The sequence below is a fragment of the Orcinus orca genome, chromosome 9, assembly GCF_937001465.1.
Source record: "Orcinus orca chromosome 9, mOrcOrc1.1, whole genome shotgun sequence".
NCBI classification, from domain to species: Eukaryota; Metazoa; Chordata; class Mammalia; order Artiodactyla; family Delphinidae; genus Orcinus; species Orcinus orca.
Window position 1 is genome coordinate 84,868,912 of NC_064567.1, and position 21,068 is coordinate 84,889,979.

The window sequence follows — 21,068 nt, forward strand, 5'->3', positions numbered from 1 at the left end:
ATACAACTCTACGACTGTAATTAAATAAAACAAGTCAGACTCTGTCACTCTCCCGCTTATGCTCAGCATCCATCGCCCTCCCTCCACACACCTACCTGACCTCACCTCCTTCCTCTCCACCTTCCTTTCACTCCAGCTACACTGGCTCCCTGTTCTTCCTGAAACACTGTCTCTTTCCTTTGCTCACAATGCTCTTCCTCTTGACATCCGCATGGCTTCCTCCCTCAATTCCCTCAAGGCCTTTGCTCACTTTATCAGAGAGCTCTTTCCTGATCTCTCCCTCTCTCTGTCTCAATATTCCTCTCCACCTTACTCTGCTTTGTCTCCACAGCACTTCTCATGCATTTATTTTTTGTTTATATGCACTAGAATGTAAGCTTCATCTTTATCTGCTTTCATCACTTTGGTCTCCTAGAACAGTTCCTGAAACACAGTAAGTGCTCCATCAATATTTGTTTCTTTGTTTTTGTTTCTTGAAAGAAGCTTTTTTTTTGAGGTATAATTGACATATAGTATTATATTAGTTTCAGGTGTCATAAATACTTGCTAAATGAATGAATAAATAAATGACTGGATGTACTGATGGGTGCAGGGATGGAAAGACAGAGAGAGGGAGGGAGGGAGGGAGGGGTAGATTAGACGGGGCAGTTGACTGGATATCCTCTCAGAGAATTTGAATACAAAACATGAAATGAGAATGAGCAGCAATGGTAACAGTAAAAACTGAGACAAGAGCAGCTGTTTCACAAAAGGATTAAGCACTAAACTAGGAGTCAAAGACACTTGCTTATTTGAAACACTGTTGAGTCTGTCAGCATAGCCGCTAAACGTATGTCTGATTAATAACTGTATCACAGTCTTCTAACCAGCAACACCCTTCTCTCTGAGGCCTAGCTCCCTGTCTTCCTTACTTCCCTGAGTATCCCTACAATAAACCTCCTTTGACAAAGGTACGCCACACATGTCATGCACTCTTCCTTGGAACCTCAAAGACCCTAACCACCACTCATCCCCATACTCTTTCTGGTGGACTCAGACATGGATGGTTTCCCCTGCTCAGGAAAACGGTGCCCTCTTCAGGTCTCCATCGGCAGCAGTCAGAAGAGACTTGATCACGCAGAGTAAAGCCACTCTACTGCAAGCTCAATACAGTGTGACAACAGAACTGTGTGTCCCCAGGAGGCCCCTACACCTCCCTTCTTGCAGCATCAGGACAACTTGCCCCAACTCATCCTGTCCCTTAACCTTGCTTTGGTTGGGCATCCTTTAACCCTCAAACTCTTACCCACTCCTTTCTGACACTCCTTTTTCTGACCCCCTTCCCTGAAACCCTTCCACGGAGCTCTCTGAAAATCATCAGCAAAATCTCCACAACCTTGATTTCTTCTCTGAACTTTCCTGCATCTTTGTGCTCTCACTGGAACCTAGCTTCCCCTTGGGACACTGCTTTCCCTGCAGGCTCTCAAGTGGTGGCTGTTTTCTCTCCTACTTCTCTTGTTCCATGAGGGTGTCTTTCTTGCATCTCATATCACTTTCGGCACCTCTCCATGCTCCTCCATAAAATGTTTAGCCTTAAATCTCATGTCAACTGACTCGATCATTCTTTTCTAATATATGCGTTCATTGCTATAAATTTCCCTCTAAGCCCTGCTTTTACTGCATCCCATAATTTTTGATGTTGTAATTTCATTTTCATTTACTTTAAAATTTTCTCTTGTGGCTTCACTTTTGACCCATATGTTATTTAGAAGTGTGTTGTTTAATCTCCAAAGATTTTGAGATTTTCCAGCTACCTTTCTGTTACTGATTTCTAGTTTAATTCCATGTGGCCTGAGAACATACTTTGTAAGATTTCTACTCTTTTGCATTTATTAAGGTATGTTTTATGTCCCAGAATGTGTTCTGTCGTCCACGTGAGCATCAAAAGAATGAGTATTCTGCTATTGCGAGAGGAGAACTGTATAAATGTCAATTAGATCCAGTTGATTGATGGTGCTGTTCAATCCAACTGTATCCTTACTGACTTTCTGCTTGCTGGATCTGACCTAGTTTAAATTCCATGGTCAGTCACCACAACCACTCCCTTGCACCTCGCCCCTCTCTTCTTCTGTACATTCACTTACCTAAACCACAACCCTGGTTCAATCCAGCTCCCTGCATATATCTTGCCTAGCTCCACATATACTGACTGTGGTCAGTGAAAAGCACCCAACCATGCTGATTGGTCTCTCCTTAAATTCATAACCACTAAGGTCAGGTGGGCCTTGTATGCTGTCAAGCAAACAGACTGACATTCCCTGGTCCATTCCCGGGAGGGAGCCATTCCCATCCCATTCTCATGGATGACTATTTCCTCAAATCGTCATCCTTCTTGTTCCCCCTCAAATCGCTAACACCTCCTTCCTAATCCTCACTCTCAGCAGATGTCCTTGCTTCCTAGTTCAGTGAGAAAGTAGAAGTTCCCATCACCATAGCTACACTTGTATATGTGCCCATATACTCTGCCTCCAAGCCTTTTACCATGAATTTCTGGTCTTTGCTACTAGCAAATGTCAACCTGCTCACTTCTGCACTAGATTCCTCTTGCTTATTCATAGACAATTCTCCAGCTATTCTCTTTTCTCCTGCAAGCATCCTTTTGTCCCTCTCTGATCTTTCTCATCAGCACACAGGCTATTTTGTCTCTAAATGGCAGGCATGTTCCTTGGGGATTTGCATTTGCTTTTTCCTCTTGGGAAGATGCTCTTCGCCAAGATAGCCACATGACTCTCTTCCTCTTCTCCTCCCCAGGTCCTTACCCAAATGATACTTCTCAGGGATGCCTTTTCTGGCCACCCTGTCTAAAACTGCAACCTCACTGTGTCTGGGTGTACCCTAAGGTGACCCTTAAGGAGCCACACCTCAAATCCCCCTCCCCTTGGGTGAGGGCAGAACCTGTAATTTGGTTCTAATAAAATAGAGCAAAGGTAATGGGATGTCACTTCCTTGATTAGGTTACAGTATATAGCAAGACAATGGGCTGTCACCCCATAATTACATTACATGATATAGCACTCCATCTTAGCAGACTAGAGCAAGAGCTTTTCCTTACTGACATGAAGAAGTCAGCTGCCACATTGTGAGAGGGCCAATGGAACTGGGAGGCCTCTAGGATCTCAGAGTGGCCTCCAGTGGAGAGCCATCAAAAAGCCAGGGCAGAGAGTTCCCTAGTGGTCTGGTGGTTAGGACTCAGCACTTTCACTGCAGGGGGCATGGGTTCAATCCCTGGTTGGGGAACTAAGATCCCACATGCTGCAAGGCATGGCCAAAAGAAAAAAAAGACCGGGACTCCAGTTATACAACTATAAGGAATTAAATTCTTCCAACAACCTGGATGAGCTTGCAAGAAGATTATTCTCCAGCTAATTCTCCAAATGAGAATTCAGCACAGCTGGCATTTTGATTGCAGTCTTGTGCAACGCTGGGCAGAGGACCATTTAAGCCATCTCCAGACTCCTGGACCCACAGAAACTGTAAGATAATAAATGTATGTTTTTTTAAAAAAAAAAAACATCTTTATTGGAGTATCATTGCTTTACAATGTTGTGTTAGTTTCTGCTGTATAACAAAGTGAATCAGCTACATGTATACATATATCCCCATATCCCCTCCCTCTTGCATCTCCCTCCCACCCTCCCTATCCCACCCCTCTAGATGGACACAAAGCACTGAGCTGATTTCCCTGTGCTATGCGGCTGCTTCCCACTAGCTATCTATTTTACATTTGGTAGTGTATATATGTCCATGCCACTCTCTCACTTCATCCCAGCTTACCCTTCCCCCTCCCTGTGTCCTTAAGTCCATTCTCTACATCTGTGTCTTTATTCCTGTCCTGCCCCTAAATTCTTCAGAACCATTTTTTTTTTTAGATTCCATATATATGTGTTAGCATACGGTATTTGTTTTTCTCTTTCTGACTTCCTTCACTCTGTATGACAGACTCTAGGTCCATCCACCTCACTACAAATAACTCAATTTCATTTCTTTTTATGGCTTAGGAATATTCCATTGTATATACGTGCCACATCTTCTTTATCCATTCATCTGTTGATGGACACCCAGGTTGCCTCCATGTCTCAGCTACTGTAAACAGAGCTGCAATGAACACTATGGTACATGACTCTTTCTGAATTATGGCTTTCTCAGGGTACACGCCCAGCAATGGGACCACTGGGCCGCATGGCAGTTCCATTTTTAGTTTTTTAAGGAACCTCCATACTGTTCTCCATAGTGGCTGTATCAATTTTCATTGCCGCCAACAGTGCAAGAGGGTTCCCTTTCCTCCACACCCTCTCCAGCATTTATTGTTTGTAAATTTTTTGATGATGGTGTGAGGTGATACCTCATTGTAGTTTTGATTTGCATTTCTCTAATGATTAGTGAAGTTGAGCATTCTTTCACGTGTTTATTGTCTACCTGTGTATCTTCTTTGGAGAAATGTCTATTTAGGTCTTCTGCCCATTTTTGGATTGGGTTGTTTGTTTTGTTTTGATATTGAGATGCATGAGCTGCTTGTAAATTTTGGAGATTAATCCTTTGTCACTTGCTTCATTTGCAAATATTTTCTCCCATTCTGAGGGTTGTCTTTTCGTCTTGTTTATGGTTTCCTTTGCTGTGCAAAAGCTTTTAGGTTTCATTAGGTCCCATTTGTTTGTTTTCGTGTATATTTCCATTTGTTTAGGAGGTGGGTCAAAAAGGATCTTGCTGTGATTTATGTCATAGAGTGTTCTGCCTATGTGTTCCTCTAAGAGTTTTATAGTGTCTGGCCTTACATTTAGGTCTTTAATCCATTTTGAGTTTATTTTTGTGTATGGTGTTAGGGAGTATTCGAATTTCATTCTTTTACATGTAGCTGTCCAGTTTTCCCAGCACCAGTTATTGAAGAGGCTGTCTTTTCTCCATTGTATACTCTTGCCTCCTTTATCAAAGATAAGGTGACCATATGTGCATGGGTTTATATCTGGGCTTTCTATCCTGTTCCATTGATCTATATTTCTGTTTTTGTGCCAGTACCATACTGTCTTGAATGTGTGCTGTTTTAACGTGCTAAGTTTGTAGTAACTTGTTATACAGAAAAATAGAAAACAAGTACAGCCCCCAAATGCTCCTTGTTACCATTTTGTTTATTTTTTTGCCTTAGCACTTACAGCCACTGAACATTTTCTGTTTTACTGATTTACCTTTGCTTATAGTCTGTGCTGCCTCCACTCTTGAATACAAGTTTCACTAAGATAGGGATTTTTGTCTGTTTTTCTCCCACCATTATATTCTCAGTGCCTTCAACAGTCTCAGTAAGTGTTTGTTGAGTGAATGAATACTGAACAAATGCTAACTTGTTACCTGAGCAGAGGAATTCATTAAGCTCACCTATATCTCAGAGGGTAAGGCATGAGAGGAAAGGTTTGTATTGTTTTAAACTTGTTATTATGGAAATGTTCTAGCACTGCTTCAGGAGCCACTGTGATGTATCCAGGCAACAGCTTCTTACTAGTCTGGCTTATTCCAGCGGTAAATTATACATTCTGAGAGCAGCATTCTTCAAGGCCTTTTGACTTGGCTCACATTTAAAAATACATTCCACATTATGTCTCAGTACACACATATACCTACATAAATAATTGAAACAAAGGTTTCACAAAATAGTACTTATCGTTATCACATGCTGTGATGGTTTCCCATTCCATTTCACCCTGTTGTATTTCATTTTTTAGAAACTGGAGAAGACCCACTGGTAGGTCCTAGACAAACCCTCCAGGCAATTCTCCAGGAAGACCAATCTTCTCAGCTGTCAAGCATCTCCCAGGTTTAGACTGCTACCAGTTCTTCCTGGAGAGTACGTGAGGGCATCTTCTGTGATGCCTGGGAAGCAGAAGTATTTGCCTTAGCAGATAGGAGAGGTGAGGGACAGGGTCGGCAGTGAGTATGCCTGGACTGGAAGCCACCACCCTCTGGCCGCAGCTGAGCCACAGGAAGAGCCCAGGGCTGACGTTCATGTTCATTAGTTTAATGAGCGTTCATATATTTCAAAGACTCTAAAATATCCAAATACTGTTACAGCTAATCTTTAGTCATGGTCATGTCTCAGACGTCTAATGGTTCCTGAGTCACTGGCATTTGGTGCTTGAATTTCTTGACTGAAAAGTGTTTTTGAAAACCACTGAAACATTAGCCACCTTACATGGTTCCAAATGGCGTAACTTGTGAAGCTAATGAAAAATTATGGCAAAGCATTTTCCATATAGCATGAACTAATCAGTGAGCCCAGAAAATCCAATGTTGATAAAGTGCCATTAAGTTATGGCATGAAATGCCACCTGTAAATTACCCCTGGGTAAATCTGGGTGTAATGTGCCTCTTTGCAAGTAGTTTACTATTTATTTGAATGTGAAATGAATCCCAAGGATGGCAGATGATAAAGATGCTGCCTCTTCGGGCTTCCCTGGTGGCGCCGTGGTTGAGAGTCTGACTGCCGATGCAGGGGACACAGGTTCGTGCCCCGGTCCGGGAAGATCCCACATGCCGCGGAGCGGCTGTGCCTGAGAGCCATGGCCACTGAGCCTGCATGTCCGGAGCCTGTTGCTCCGCAACGGGAGAGGCCACAACAGTGAGAGGCCCACGTACCGCAAAAAAAAAAAAAAAAAAAAAAGATGCTGCCTCTTCAAAACTGGTTTGATTTTAAATGTATTTGTCCTTTTTTAAAAGCATGTGGTTCAAGAGAAATGTATTTTTTTTTAATTGCTTAAGTGTTAGCTTGACAGTGCAACCAGAAGGGAGAAAATGTCCCTGACACCTAACCCCACCACTCTGTCTGAGGGTTAAGGTGCCAGGGTAAGGAAGGGGAGGTGCTGGAAGACAAAGAACTCAGAAATCAGGAGTAAATGAAGCTTATCTAGAGTGTTTCTTCTGGGCTCTCCTCTCCTTTTCAGCCCCCATTTTCCTCACCTTCCCTGTGGGCTGTGCCCCTGTTTACTGTGATTCCCTTCCTCTGATCAGATGGCTCATTTCTCTTCCCTTTTGTTTCCACTAAAACATTCCTGACCCGTGTATCACTCCTGTAGGATAATATCTGAGTTTAATGGATTTCTCTGCTAAGGTAATACTTTTTGTCACCATGAGAAAGCAATAGCCAAATCCACAATGTGGGATGTTCTGCAGGACAAAAGACCCAGTTTTTCTACCACATGAATAGCAAGGAGGGGGAAGCGGAGATAAGGTGTGTTGGGGAGAGGGAGGAGGAGCTGTTATGACAAGAGACACATGGATCAGATTCAATCTTGTCTCAAAGTAGACAAGAGTTTAATGAATTCCCAACTGCCCATCACCCAGCTCCAATATTTAGCAATATTTTGCTCTTTTTGCTTCGATTATTCACTTCAACAGATGTTTGTTTATTCCTTTGTTCTGTGGAGAATTTTAAAACAAGTCCCAGAGTTCATATTATTTCACCGCCAAATACTTCAATATGTGTCTCTTACAGAAATACACTTTGGGGCTTCCCTGGTGGCTCAGTGGTTAAGAATCCGCCTGCCAATGCAGGGGACACGGGTTCGAGCCCTGGTCTGGGAAGATCCCACATGCCGCGGAGCAACTAAGCCCGTGCGCCACAGCTACTGAGCCTGGGCTCTAGAGCCCGCGAGCCACAACTACTGAGCCCGTGTGCCACAACTACTAAAGCCCACAAGCCTAGAGCCCGTGCTCTGCAACAAGAGAAGCCACTGCAATGAGAAGCCAGCACACTGCAACGATGAGTAGCCCCCGCTCGCCACAACTAAAGAAAGCCCGCACACAGCAACGAAGACCCAACACAGCCAAAAATAAATAAATAAAATAAATACATGTATTTAAAAAAAAAAAAGAAAGAAATACACTTTGGCAAGAATTTTTCAGCCTTCAGAGAGGGGCTCTCCCGGAAGCATCCCTGTGACTCTAAATGAGGTTTGCTTTAAGGACATTATTGATATTTATAAAAATATACTGTTCCTCTACACACACCCTCAGGATAAAATTCCTTCTGGACCTGGCTTAGGAAAAACGCCACAACTTCTGACCCAAACACTGAAGATTCAGTACACGATCAAATTTTCCTTTATATAAGATGTGCTAGGAAGCTTAGAGGCAAATCTGTGGCCTACCATAGCCTACGTCTGCCCTCTGTAATATGAAATTGTCTGTTAGCATCATTTGCAGCTCTAGTGGGGCCCTCTCCTTGCTGTTCCTTTTTCTTTCTCATCTACTTCAAATCTTACCTTATTGTATCTGTACATCCCTATGAGCAGAGGTGGGCTGGTGAATGTTCCACAACTGGTTCTCTGAAAATAATGTACATGTATATGACAAATTTGCTGCTATAAATGACGTATAATGCACAGTAAACAAAAGGAAAATACACAATACTTCTTACTGTAAATTCCTTGCAGCCAGTTGATTCTCATAGAATGCTTTTGTTGATTTTAGTCAAACCCTTTATCCACAGCTAACCTATGGTTGCAACCAATAATCAAGAATAGTTTAGACATGAATGTTGGTTGACATTTCCATTTACTTTAACAAGGAAGACAAAAGTGAAGCAACAAAGATCTATGTCATGTGTCAGAAATCCACTCATTCCTCATGATGTAAACAACTTTCTTGCTAAATTAATTAATTGCTTCCAAATACTGGAAGAATATTTCCTCAACTTTTTGTGCTATTCATAATGTAACTACTATGGACAAGACACACTTTCCGTGTATACTCTGCACTGTTATCATTCTCTCCATCACAATATGAAGTCTAGATGATCAATAAAGCAATAAATAAAGAGTTGATTTGTAGTGTGTGCCCATTTCCCTGGTGTAAATACTCCCACTATGGCCAATTTCAAGATACCAACATGAGGTTGCTCGAAGTGGATTTAGGAAGAGATGTGCAGTAGGACACCTTTCTGTAGCATTTGCACCACACAGATACGATGGACATAAATAACCTCAACAGTGTAAGTAATAGTGAAACATAATTAGAAAGTGATGAATTTGAGTATTTATTATTTATTTTTAATATGATTTATTTAATTGTAAGTTTATATAATTTAATTTTTAATGATGGCTGTGTTTAACAAACGACTTGCAAGATTCCTAAAAGTTTAACAATAAATTTCTTATAAGCCAGTACATGATGACTCTAGCATACCACTGTCTGTAAGCCACCTAAGATAATTTTGGAGTTAGGTCGGCTATGAAAAATCATACACTTGTGGTGACTGTTCTTCTGGTAGGATTATGGATTGCAATTATGAAAATTCCTCCCTGAGAATACTAGATCCGGGATTAATTGTAACAAACATACTCTTTAAAGTACTGTTGAATTATTTACAATAGCTAAGACATGGAAACAACTTAAGTGTCCATCAGTGGATGAATGGATAAAGAATATGTGGTATATATATCAGGTGGAATATTATTCAGCCATTAAAAAGAAGGAAATCGTCTCAATTTGTGACAATATGGATGGACCTTGAAGGCATTATGCTAAGTGAAATAAGTCATACAGAAAAAGACAACTACTCTACAATCTCACTTATATATGGAATCTAAAAAAAACTAAACACACAGAAACAGAGACCAGATTGGTAGTTGCCAGAGGCAGGGGCTGAGGGTGGGAGAAATGGGTGAAGGTGGTCAAAAGGTACAAACTCCGAGTTATAAGATAAGTAAGTTCTGGGGATTTAATGTAAAACACAATGACTATAGTTAACAATGCTGTACTGTATCTCTGAAAGATATACAATACAGTATTTGTATATTGCTAAGAGAGTAAATCTTAAAAGTTCTCATCACAAGGCAAACAATCTCTGTACCTATATAAGGTGATGGATGTTAACTTAGTGTGGCAAACATTTTGCAATATGTTCATATATCAAATCATGTTATACACCTTAAACTTAAACAATGTTATATGTCAATTATATTGCAATAACACTGGGAAATAATAAAGTATTGCTGAGCTCAAATGAAAATATGGTAAATCATCAGGTTCAAGGGGCAAAACAGGAGCAGTGAGCTAAAACCAGGTCTGTAGACAGTAAATGGAAAACAAAACCAAAAATAACCCGAAAAACAAGACCAAACAAACAAGCTTGGTTTGCCCTGAAGGTCAATGCTTCTGTCACACAGAGAACCAGAGAAAACAACTTGGACTATGCAAAGCAGGAGGTGCACCTCAGACTCTCACACTGAGCCAGGACCCTCAAGAGGGGTACACCCTTTGTGAGACCTCAGGGCAGAAAAATAATTCACCTCCCAGCAGAGGAAGCCTATCTCCATCATAACCCCGGGTGGAAAAAAATGAATTATAGTTTTTTTTCTCAGAATTTGCATCCTTAGGCTTTATTTCACCCTTGTGTGGAGGTTACATTTACACTACTCATGCTATCAAGCTCTACTATAAAAATTGAAACAAGAGGATGAGCTGGGGACAGCCACCACGGGCACTCTGTTCTCTGTTCTTAGCCCTGGAGCTGGTGAGGCCCAGTCCCCTCCAGACGGGAACCCGCGCCCAGATCCCAGGGCCAGGCCGCGGTCACCTCCTGAGGCTGCCAGGACCCCCGCCTCACTGCAGCTACCGTGCCTCCCTGGCCTCCCTTTGCCCCTGAACAAGACCAAGATCCAGAGACAGGCCAAGTGGAGGCCGCCCTGGGACCTGGTCCATCCAGGTCTTCAGGGGCCTGTGGGGGCGGGGCACTATCCGGGAAGGCTTCCTGGAGGAGCGGAGCGCGAAGGATGGAAATAGCACTCCCTCCAGGCAGAGTTTGGTATCATCATTTGACATGCCTTTCTCCTTCATAATAATTTATTTTCTTATCAATCACATGGACACCCTTTCCTCCACCTCATGTCATTTGGCTATAACTCTCCTCTCCTCTAGAACAACCTGTGGCTCCTCATGGCCAGTACGACTACGTCCAAAGCCCTCAGTTCTCGCACAGGTGCTCTGCCTTTCTGGCTTCTTTCACACCCCCTCCATCTGCTGCAAGCTCCGTGTACAGATGGTTTCATCACTACAGCCTGAGCCCAGCAAACAGCGTGAAGAATTGCTCAAAGCAGCAGCAGGATCACGTGGTGCCACTACCTGCCTAGCTGCAGACCTACTCCCTGAACTATTTTGCAGCTCACAGCATCTCCGTCCCCCCAGAAAAACAAAAACCGATACAACATTTAAGAGCTTCAGATTTAATTTCTGATTTTTCCACTCTACACTTCCTCCCCGAGCATCAGTAGCCTGTAAGGGCACTACTGCTCACATGGTTAAATGCACACTGCATGAACTCTTATAGCGCAGGAGGGACCCGCCCAAGTGTGCCCAGTGTTCTTGCCAGACTGCTCTCTTCTCTTTCCTTATTCCCTCTCCCACCCCCTTACGGTCTGTAAAAGTAAAATGAATGAATGAATAAATAAGTAAATAAATAAATATTTTCAAAATATAAATATAAATTAAAACAAAGTGGTGTCAGGTTGGTAGCACTACCTAACGCCCAAGCAGAAGCAAGCACAAATTCTGTGGAGAAACAAAGTAAGTTCAATCAAATGTTATTCCTCAGTAAAAAATTACCAAATATAGAAGGAAATAAATCAACATGGGTGGGAGTCAGGAAAAACAAAACACAATAGATTTACATCTCCAAGAACCTCAGATGTTAGAACTACTGGGAACAAAATTACTATGTATAAAATGTTTAAAGAAGATGGAATCAGAAAAGGATCAAGAAAACAGAGAACCAGAAAGATTTGAAAATGATTCATGTGAAAATTTTAGAAAGGAAAAATATTAAAACTGAAAACGACAAGTGGATTAAGTGGATTAAACAGTAGATTAAACAGTGGATTAAACAGTAGATTAGATATACTGTTTAAAAAAAAAAAAGGCAGATAGATCCAAAGAAATTACTCAAAATTAAGCAAATAGAGGCATGGAAATAGAGAATATGAAAGTAAGGAGAGATGGAAGATAGAATTGAGGTTTAACAGATGTCTGAATCAAAAGGAAATAATAGAGAAAATGTAAAGAAATATCAGCAGAGAGGTTTTTAATTCATGAGATATTACTACACAGACAAGAAGCACATAGATAAATGAAAAGAAAAAATCCCCACTTAAACCTGTTGCAGTAAAACCACAAAACAAGAAAGATAAAGATGATCCCAAAAGCACGCAGAGAAGAAAGACATCTTGGTTACAAGTAATGACAAACAGACCAATAGCCAACTTGCCTACAGTTACACAGGAAGCCATGAAAGAGTGGGAAAATCTCTGTTGAGAGAAAATAACTGTCAACAAAGAATTATGTAGCCTTTCAAGAAGACAGGTGAAACAATCAAACTGAGGGAGTTTACCACCAACAGGACCTGCACCCAAAGGGAGGATATACTTCAGAAGAAAAGGCAGGGCTAAGACTGCGAATAAAGAAATTGGTAAACATGGAAGTAAATATAAATGCTAACTATATAAAATAATAACAATTTCTGATTTTTAGGGTTTAACAAAGACATTAAAACACTCAACAATAGCTTGGAAGTAAGGAGAGGGGTTCTGAGTTAAAAGTGGTGGAATGTCCTTATTTTTACAGAAAAAGAATTAAGATATTGATTAAATTTGTACTGATAAGTATGCATATAAAAGTTTCAAGGACAAACACTAAAAAAAGTAGAAATAGAGGGTTTAACTTCCCGATCAGTAAAAAGAGGGAAATGGAATAAGAGAACAAGCAAGGAAAGGCAATCCATTCAAAAGACAGTAAGAAAGATGAGAAAAAGGAGCTGTGTATTTAAATGGTGAAATGAAGGATGGTCACCAGGAGGAACAGACTGATTTGGGAGCACTCCTTCCCTAGACTAACGTGCACCCACCCCTTCGCCCTCTTAAGCCAGGTTGTCTCCAAGTTCGGTAGCTGCCTGGGTGGGCAGTTGGGAGCAAAGGGTGGGCAAGCAGGTGCCCAAGCTCTAGACACCCTTTTTCAGAGGAGAGGGAGGCTTTGCCCTTTGGGTTCCAAATCCATAGCCTTTCAGGATCTCCTGAGCAACCCTGGCTCAGTCCGATTCTCCCTCTCCCAGCTACCTCCCCGAAGTCTGTTTAGTTGCAGTGCAGAAACGTGAAGTGTCCATTTTACAGCTAAGGTCTCCTGCAGCACAATTAACGATGAAGTGGATGGGCCTGGACAGAGTGGTGTGGCCTAATGCTAATCCCTGCTCCACCCCTCATGACGGTGTAGACTCAGGACACCTGAGTCCTGCGTTTATTTTCGTCTGCTTAAATGAGGAGGTGAACCAAATAACTGGCCAGGTCCTTTATAGCTCTAATATCCCTTGATTATGCTCTTCATTAAATATGCATCGGGTATATTCACTTGTAAGCTTTATTTTCTGATAATATTAAACTCTGCTCTTTGTGCACAGCCCTTATAACTTGCTGCTTATATAACATGTTCATTTGCTCACAAAACACAATAGCAATATTCCCTCTAATAACCTTATATTCAGTTACTGTCTTTCTTAATATAACTTTTCTAGGACCTCAAGTAATAAGACGTTTAAAAAATAAAAAATAAAAGAAGTAAAAAACCTCAGTGACTCCGCTTCACTATGATATATGTCCTTTTGCCTTTTCTCATCTATTCAGGTGCATCAGGTCTGCTGAGTTGGCTCAGATCTGAAGTCCTCCACTCTGCGGACCTAATGGACCTTTATCTGCCTGGATTTAGAAGCCAAGTCTTCCGGACAGCGCACTGTTCCAAATGTCCCTTAAGTAGCTAAATTAAATGGTCACTGTCCACCATGATCCTCCTTGATTTAAGTGATGCTTTTGAAGTGAATCATAGGGTACTGCTTCACTAACTGATCTCATTAAACTTTCAAGGTTCTGGACTCCAGTCTCCGATGTGTTTACTCCTTTCCACACCTTTGCCTCAGACAGGTTTAGTGCCCATCATTCTCATGCAGAGGGCACCCCAAAGCCTAATGCTCCCAGTTATTCTCCTCCCTTCCTACCTTTTGGGCTCAAATTCATCCACCTGTTTCACTAGAATAGCAGTTGAGAAATGGAGCAGCCTCCTCCCTGACTGAGCACTCAAACCCCACCCAGCCCTCTTTCTTGTGTGTGGGCATTGTGCTCAGGTGGACAGCCAGATGCAGGAGTCCAAGACCAGGATGCCAACCTCTCACCCTACCACCCCCAGTTTCTGCTCTAACTCTGTGAGAGCATTCATTCTTCGTTAAGGGGTTGGGGGTATTCACAGAATTCCCACCTCAGTCTGACCGCTGGCACCTTGTGTAATCTCAGTCAAACCAGGCAAGCTCTAGGCATCCAGGACCATCAGGATAACCCTTGCCACTTGGCACTGCTGTGTCAAGCTCATTTAATTCTTGTAATACTGTCAAGAGGGTTGATATTCAGCTGGTTGGCACCAGTAAGTCCTAATGAGTGATTTACAGTCCATATCCATTATCACTGAGCTGTGCCCATGCCACACCAGCTGTGAAATGTACTAATACACCCTGGGGGTAGACGGCACTCACAGTTTATAGATGAGGAGACTGAGGCTCTGAGTTGCTTGGGAAGAGGGGTAGGGCACAAGGCATCCATTCTGCTGGTGCAGACCATGGCAGAGGTGGGATGGTCCTAGAGCTAGAGGTGTGTGGCAGCGTTCTGGTCATGGTTAAGACAGCAGCTCTTTGGCAGCCCAGTTCTATAATGTGGTCTGGAAGGTTGTTCCTGGAAGCCTGAGCTATAGTCCATTTCTTCAAACCCTCCTAATTCTATAAAATACCCGCCTTAACAAATGCCTTTGCGCAATACCTAAATGTCAGAACTAAAACTATAAAATTCTTAAAAGAGAACATAGGCATAACTCTTTGTGACCCTGATGGTTTCTTCATACCAAAATAATACCAAAAGCACAAGCAACAAAAGGAACAAATAGATAAATTGGACATCACTGGATTATTAATAGGTAGGGCTTTGGTGACCCTGATAAGAGCAGTTTTGAAGGACAGGAAGAGGAGAAAGGTAACAAGACTTGTACATGGAAGTAGCAATGGGCATAGAGAGACTGTAAGAGATACAGCAGGGCATGAATCAGCAAGACGTGGCAAGAGAAAAGATCTTTCCTTGTAGTACGAGAAAGAATGAAAAGTCAAATATGGCAATAGTTAGCTAATTAACAAAAATGCTTTGTACCAGAGTTTAGAGTTTTAACAATATCCTGTGCTGATCTTACGGGAACTACAGAAGACTAATCAAGCCCTTCAAATATTAATCCCCACCTGCTCTCTCCCTGATGTGCACATCCCTTTAATTATCCAGCGTAATAGCAGACTTGATGATCAACGTCAGGAATGAGGCTAGGGAGCTGAAATTACAGAATTACAGCCTCTAAGATGACTTGAGAATTTCAACCTTGCTATTTAAAAAACTGCTCAGGGCTTCCCTGGTGGCGCAGTGGTTGAGAGTCTGCCTGCCGATGCAGGGGACGCGGGTTCGTGCCCCGGTCCGGGAAGATCCCACATGCCACGGAGCGGCTGGGCCCATGAGCCATGGCCGCGGAGCCTGCGCGTCCGGAGCCTGTGCTCTGCAACGGGAGAGGCCACAACAGTGAGAGGCCCGCGTACCGCAAAAAAAATTAAATAAATAAAAAAAATTAAAAACGCTCAAATTTTTAAAATTCAAGCAATCCAGAGAAAAAAAGAAATGTGATTTTTCATATTAGCAAAGGAGCTCAGCAAACTGTGGCCTGTAAACCTGCAAAACCCATGCCAAATGAGACAGGGGCTCCCCACCAAAATGACAAATGCAGGGTAGACTAAAGCATGGAAAGAAGGCATCCCAGGAATAAGCAAATTCAACTCCTTCCGTTGACGGAAAGGTCGGGGGCATCTGCTGGCTGGCCCATGCCCCGTTCTGCTCATGACTTCTCTCCCATCGTTGACCCGCACTGGCGAGCAGCACGAGGGCTGCCGTGTGGTCAGACCTCAAGCACACAGGCTCTCCGCACAGGAAGCCTCCCCTCAGGGACGCTCTGGCTCCTCAGGCTCCTGACGGTGGAAGTTTCCAAAGTTTATCAAAGGCCGCGAAGGTGGAAGGGGGAGAATCCAACAGCAAGCTCTCTAGTTTTTCATGAACCAAGCCCATCAACTGAGAAGCAGAGAAGCCAATTCCTACAGGAAGGTTCAAGGACAGAAAAGAAAACTAGGGCTTCCCTGCCCCAACTTCCCCAGAACAAAATTCTGTTCTGTATTCAAGGGCCTCCACTGGGCAGCTCCACACTACTCTTCTCATCTTACTCCAAAGGATTCTCTTCCTGAGTAAATATTACTGGAATCTCCCAGATACTTATCCCCATTCTCCCCTCTCCCCTGAAGTGCCTTTGTCCTGCCCATTTCCACCTATCAAAATCTTACTTACCCTTGAAAACCCAGTTCAAAACACTGCTCCCCATGAATTCATCCCTGATTACCCCGACAGGAAGAGGTGACTCTCCTTTGAAATTCAAAGAGAACCACGAGTAAAACATCTTCTTTAGCCATCAAATGAAGAATAAGTATGACAAGAGGCACCATTCTTAAATACTGAAGAAAACTTCCTGAAGAGTAGGAGCTGTTGTTGTGTTAATATCCCTTCCTCAGTACCAGGCAGAGAAGGGGCTTCACGATGAACAAATGAATGAACAAACAAACAAAAGAAAGAAAAATCAAACCTCGTGTTCCCATCTCCTCAGCTCAAGAGACAATCAACCCCTTCAAATAAGATAACTCTCCTTTTAATGACAGTTTTAACCCAGATGCAGCTAGACAATATACTGATGGACTAGAGAGATGATCATCAAAAATGTGAAGCATGTTTGTCCTCAATATTAAGTACAACTAATTTTATTACTTCTGTTTTTTCCCTTCCTTTTCAATAATGAAATAAACCCCAGTCCCAGCAAATGGCAAATCTCTATTCTTAAAGTACATTTAGATTTTACTAATTTACTTTGCTTATGCATAATTCAAAGGGGGATTTTATTTCAGTGCTTTATTTGTGGCTTCTAGTTATTATTCCTTCTGGAAAAGGCCCTTCACATATATTAGGTCTAAAGTTCCACTAAACGTTTTTGGGGTCTGTGTTTTTAACTTCATTTTCTTAAGGCTGTAAAGTGGAAGAATGAGTTTGGGTGATTGTTTCATGGTGGTGTTCAATTTCTAGAACCCTATGAACCCTAGAGAGGACTGGTGGGAGGACGAGGGATGAAATGTTGAATACCAGAATATGGGCCTATGGTTTCTTGGAAAAGGTCTTGTTCGGGCCGAAGTCTCTAATGGCAGAGGAAATGGCCTTATTCAGAGTCCAACAGGCACCTTCTCTTAAAAGCCAGGAACTATATTCCTCAGTGCCTGAGTAAGCATTGTTTAAAAAAAAAAAAAAAAAAAGGAAAGAAATCCATCTTACACCAGCACTCTGATATAGGGCACTCTCTATACTGTGGGGAAACTGCAAAAAAATCTCAGAGACTTAAGAGATAAGCACTGAAACCTCCTGGCAGGGCAGGCAAGAGAGCTGCCCTGTCCATCTCAACTTCCCAGGCTGCCCCCATCAAGTGGGGTGTAATCAGTGTACTGTCAGAGTTTCCTGCACCTCTGTGGGAGCAGAGATAACCCATAAGATGCTTAGATAAAAGCTGATTTTAAAAACAGTACCTAGGGCTTCCCTGGTGGCGCAGTGGTTGAGAGTCCGCCTGTCAATGCAGGGGACGCGGGTTCGTGCCCCGGTCTGGGAGGATCCCACATGCCGCGGAGCGGCTGGGCCCGTGAGCCACGGCCGCTGAGCCTGTGCGTCCGGAGCCTGTGCTCCGCAACAGGAGATGCCACAACAGTGAGAGGCCTGCGTACCACAAAAAAAAAAAAAAAAAGTACCTAATTGCATGCCTGGGGCATTGGGAAGGGTTTACAGACAGAGGGGACAAGGGAAAAAAGGCAGATGGTCAGACTTACTATCTACCAGTAGGATGGCTCCTCGAGAAGAGCTTTCTAAGCCACTCCGGGTGTCCTTCCAGGCTGCCCTACCCAGAAGCACCCTCCTGGCCACCACTATGCTTAGGCCCTTATCTCTGGAATTCCCAAGCTGAGTACAGACCTGCCCTTGACAGAGATCAGGGAGTCAGACTTCTTAGTGGCAGACAGCAGGAAGTCGTGGAGACCAAGGAGAGCTTTAATGAGAATCTGTGGGAAGGTGGAAAACAGGCGCGAAGAATGGGCAGGAACAAAGGGAGGCTACACGGTAAGAGCACAGCCAGACTCTGGTCCCAGAACCGTCTGACCGAACACTGCCATGGAACGCCAGACGGTGTGTTTCCCCAGGCTCACCTCTACTACTGAGGCCACTGTAGAAAGCTCTACCTCTCCCCGAGCCTGTTTGCCTGTTATACTCCTAAGGAATATGTCATAACTGCCTGGGGTCAACTGATTAATATTAGCCAAAATCTGAAGCTCTTCTGTGACTGGTTCAGAAAAAAAAAAAAAAAGAGCAGGGGTATCTGGTATTATCCCAAGGATTTGTTAGGAACAAGTGCTCAAGATGGTAGGAATGACAAAATGGCATTTCTGTTTACAAATCCTGTGAATACTATAAGATCCAGCCAGTCCTCCTGGTGATGCCTGTCTTGATGTGCCTGATGACTGAGCCTTTATCTTATTTAATCAATTCAAGAAATATAAACTAGCTCCATTTCATTAGTGCTTAAAATGCCATTATGATTAGGGCATTCAGCGGTGAATGGCTGTATCTGTGTTGTATAACGTGGAACATCTATTTTAATTGTGATTAATTCTCTCAAACTAGTCAACTAATGTCTTTAAGTATTAACGGGAGAAAGGAGACACAAAGGATGTAAAAAAGAACTCAACAAACATAGACGTATATACCATCTTTGACTGATTTCAAGACTCACTTTTTCAGATTTAACATCTCTCAATCAATGGCAGTGCTCTTTCTTTCTTAGTGATTACAGAATAATGATATATTTTACAATAGACAGCATCTTAGATTCAATAAAACACTGAACAAGCTACTTTTTCAGATGAAATTACTGGTTTATGATATGGGAAAAAATAGAATGTAGCCATTTCCTTATCCTAGCATCTGCATGTGGAAAATAAGATTATGCATAGCGTCTATGAAGTAATGAAAATTGCAAAGGTTATGCTTTCTTTGCTCCAGTCCACTGTGGCCCACGTTACATTTAGTTTCTGGTAAAACCAGATGCTCAAAAGCTTCCGTTATCTCTAACATGATTTACCCTATTAGAGAAACACACTGATTTGGTGACCATGACTTTGTCAAGGATCGTCTTATTAGCAGAGAAAAGTAAAATATCAAAGTTAACCTAGTTACAGAAGAATATACAAAAAAGTGAGGACCTAACTTCCATCACAGGATCAGTAGAGTCAGTAGGGTTGCTTTTTCTTTTCTTTCTCCTTATTAAAACAAACGAACAAAAAAACCAAAAAAACATGATACGTTCTGAACACTATGGATGACGGTCTGACCTATTAATAGCACTTCCTATGAGTAACATGCCTAAGCCTTCCAAGGTGATAAAAGTCATCCCTGGAATCCAAAAGATGGATGCCAAGATGTTTCCAGCTTGTGCGTTGTAGCTGAAGCATGATAAAGACAATTTATAGCTGGTTCAGAGATGAGCAACAAATGGTTCTTGGTTTTACTAACAGGTTCGATGGGAAACTTAAAGAATGGGGTTTTGAGTCTGATAGAAATGGCTGGAAGGGGACTGAATTTATTTTGTCAACATGATTTAGCATATAATTATAACGAGAGTTGTCATTTATTAAGCAATTTCTATTGCCAACATTTCACCCCCATCTTATTTCTGGTAACCTGTCTAATAAACTACCCACACTTCTATATAAGAAAATTGTCTCAGAGCGGGTAAGTTCTGCCCCAAGATCTCACCTCTGCTGGGTAAGAGCCAGGACTCACATCAGGCCTATTACCTCCAAGACTCATTCACGGTCGTCTTAACCTGGGCCTTATGCTACTGGTTGATGGTCAGGATTCTCTGCAGGCTTCTAATTGTGACTTTGTTCTTGAACAAGTGGACTGTGAGTCAGATTGGGTCTGAGATTTGAGTGCTACTACACTGCACTCTTCATCAACGGGACTCTGTGTGCTGGACAGACCCTTCCCAAACCTGACACCTGAGCTTAAAGGCACTTGGAAGAGATGAGCCAGTGATCCTGCTGGCACGCAGTGAGCGTAGACTAGGTAAATCCTTGAGGAGAGGGCTTGGGAGTGAAGGGTCTTCTTTCATGGCAGTGTGCCTATGGCTCTCCCTCCCCACTTAAAGGGATATGCTCCCTCTCCCACCCCGGCCCTTACTCTCAGAAGTCGGGGAAAATTTCTCTTCTTTTTGATGCAGTCTGAAACCTTGAGAACTGGAGACCTGAACTTAAGCTCTAGAGTCCCCTCTGGATTTGTCCTAAGAGGCCTTATGGGGCTTGTGCAGATAGGTCTCCTGCAGCCCTAATGGCACAGCAAAGGATCCTGAGGTGGGTACACATGCCAGACCACACTGGGACCTGTCCTGCAGAGTCAAGGCAGAATCAGAGTGCCCAGATCGGGGTTCAAGCCAGTTTTCTGAGTGTCAGTCAGTTTCATTAAGTAGTTATATCTTGCTTAAACATAATTTGGTATATTCCAAGAACTTTCACAATTCAGCATAGATGTAATTTTTTAAAAATTATTTTTGTAAAAAAATTGTCATCTCATTAACATAGCAAAAGACACCCTTATGGCTCTCAATACCTAAGAAATTCCAAGGGTTTAAGAGTTCTGTGCTAGGAATAGTGGACGAAGACCAAACATACATTTCTTATCATAAATCACAGCATCACACTACCTAAAATAAGTTTTACAAAGGCATGTTTTTTAACTGTTGGAGGACCTGATATTGACGGACTCAATGTGAAGATGTCCTTAGAAATAACAATGCATGACAGAGAAAAG

At 42.5% G+C, this 21,068-nt stretch overlaps 1 protein-coding gene and 1 long non-coding RNA gene across 2 annotated transcripts in view; one reads left to right on the forward strand and one right to left on the reverse strand.

The window, feature by feature from the left end:
* The window catches only part of MAGI2 (membrane associated guanylate kinase, WW and PDZ domain containing 2), a 1,374,207-nt gene extending 1,360,280 nt beyond the window's left edge, over positions 1-13,927 (forward strand). The window contains exon 23 of the mRNA XM_049714931.1: positions 13,689-13,927. Coding sequence (XP_049570888.1) covers positions 13,689-13,822 — 134 coding nt within the window. The 3' untranslated portion in view covers positions 13,823-13,927. The remainder of the gene's footprint in view (positions 1-13,688) is intronic.
* The window catches only part of LOC117203790 (uncharacterized), a 51,614-nt gene that overhangs the window by 22,070 nt on the left and 8,476 nt on the right, over positions 1-21,068 (reverse strand). The window contains exons 4-5 of the long non-coding RNA XR_004486681.2: positions 8,286-8,348; positions 3,370-3,510 (exon numbers count right to left, since the gene is read on the reverse strand). This is a non-coding gene — a long non-coding RNA (uncharacterized LOC117203790). The remainder of the gene's footprint in view (positions 1-3,369; positions 3,511-8,285; positions 8,349-21,068) is intronic.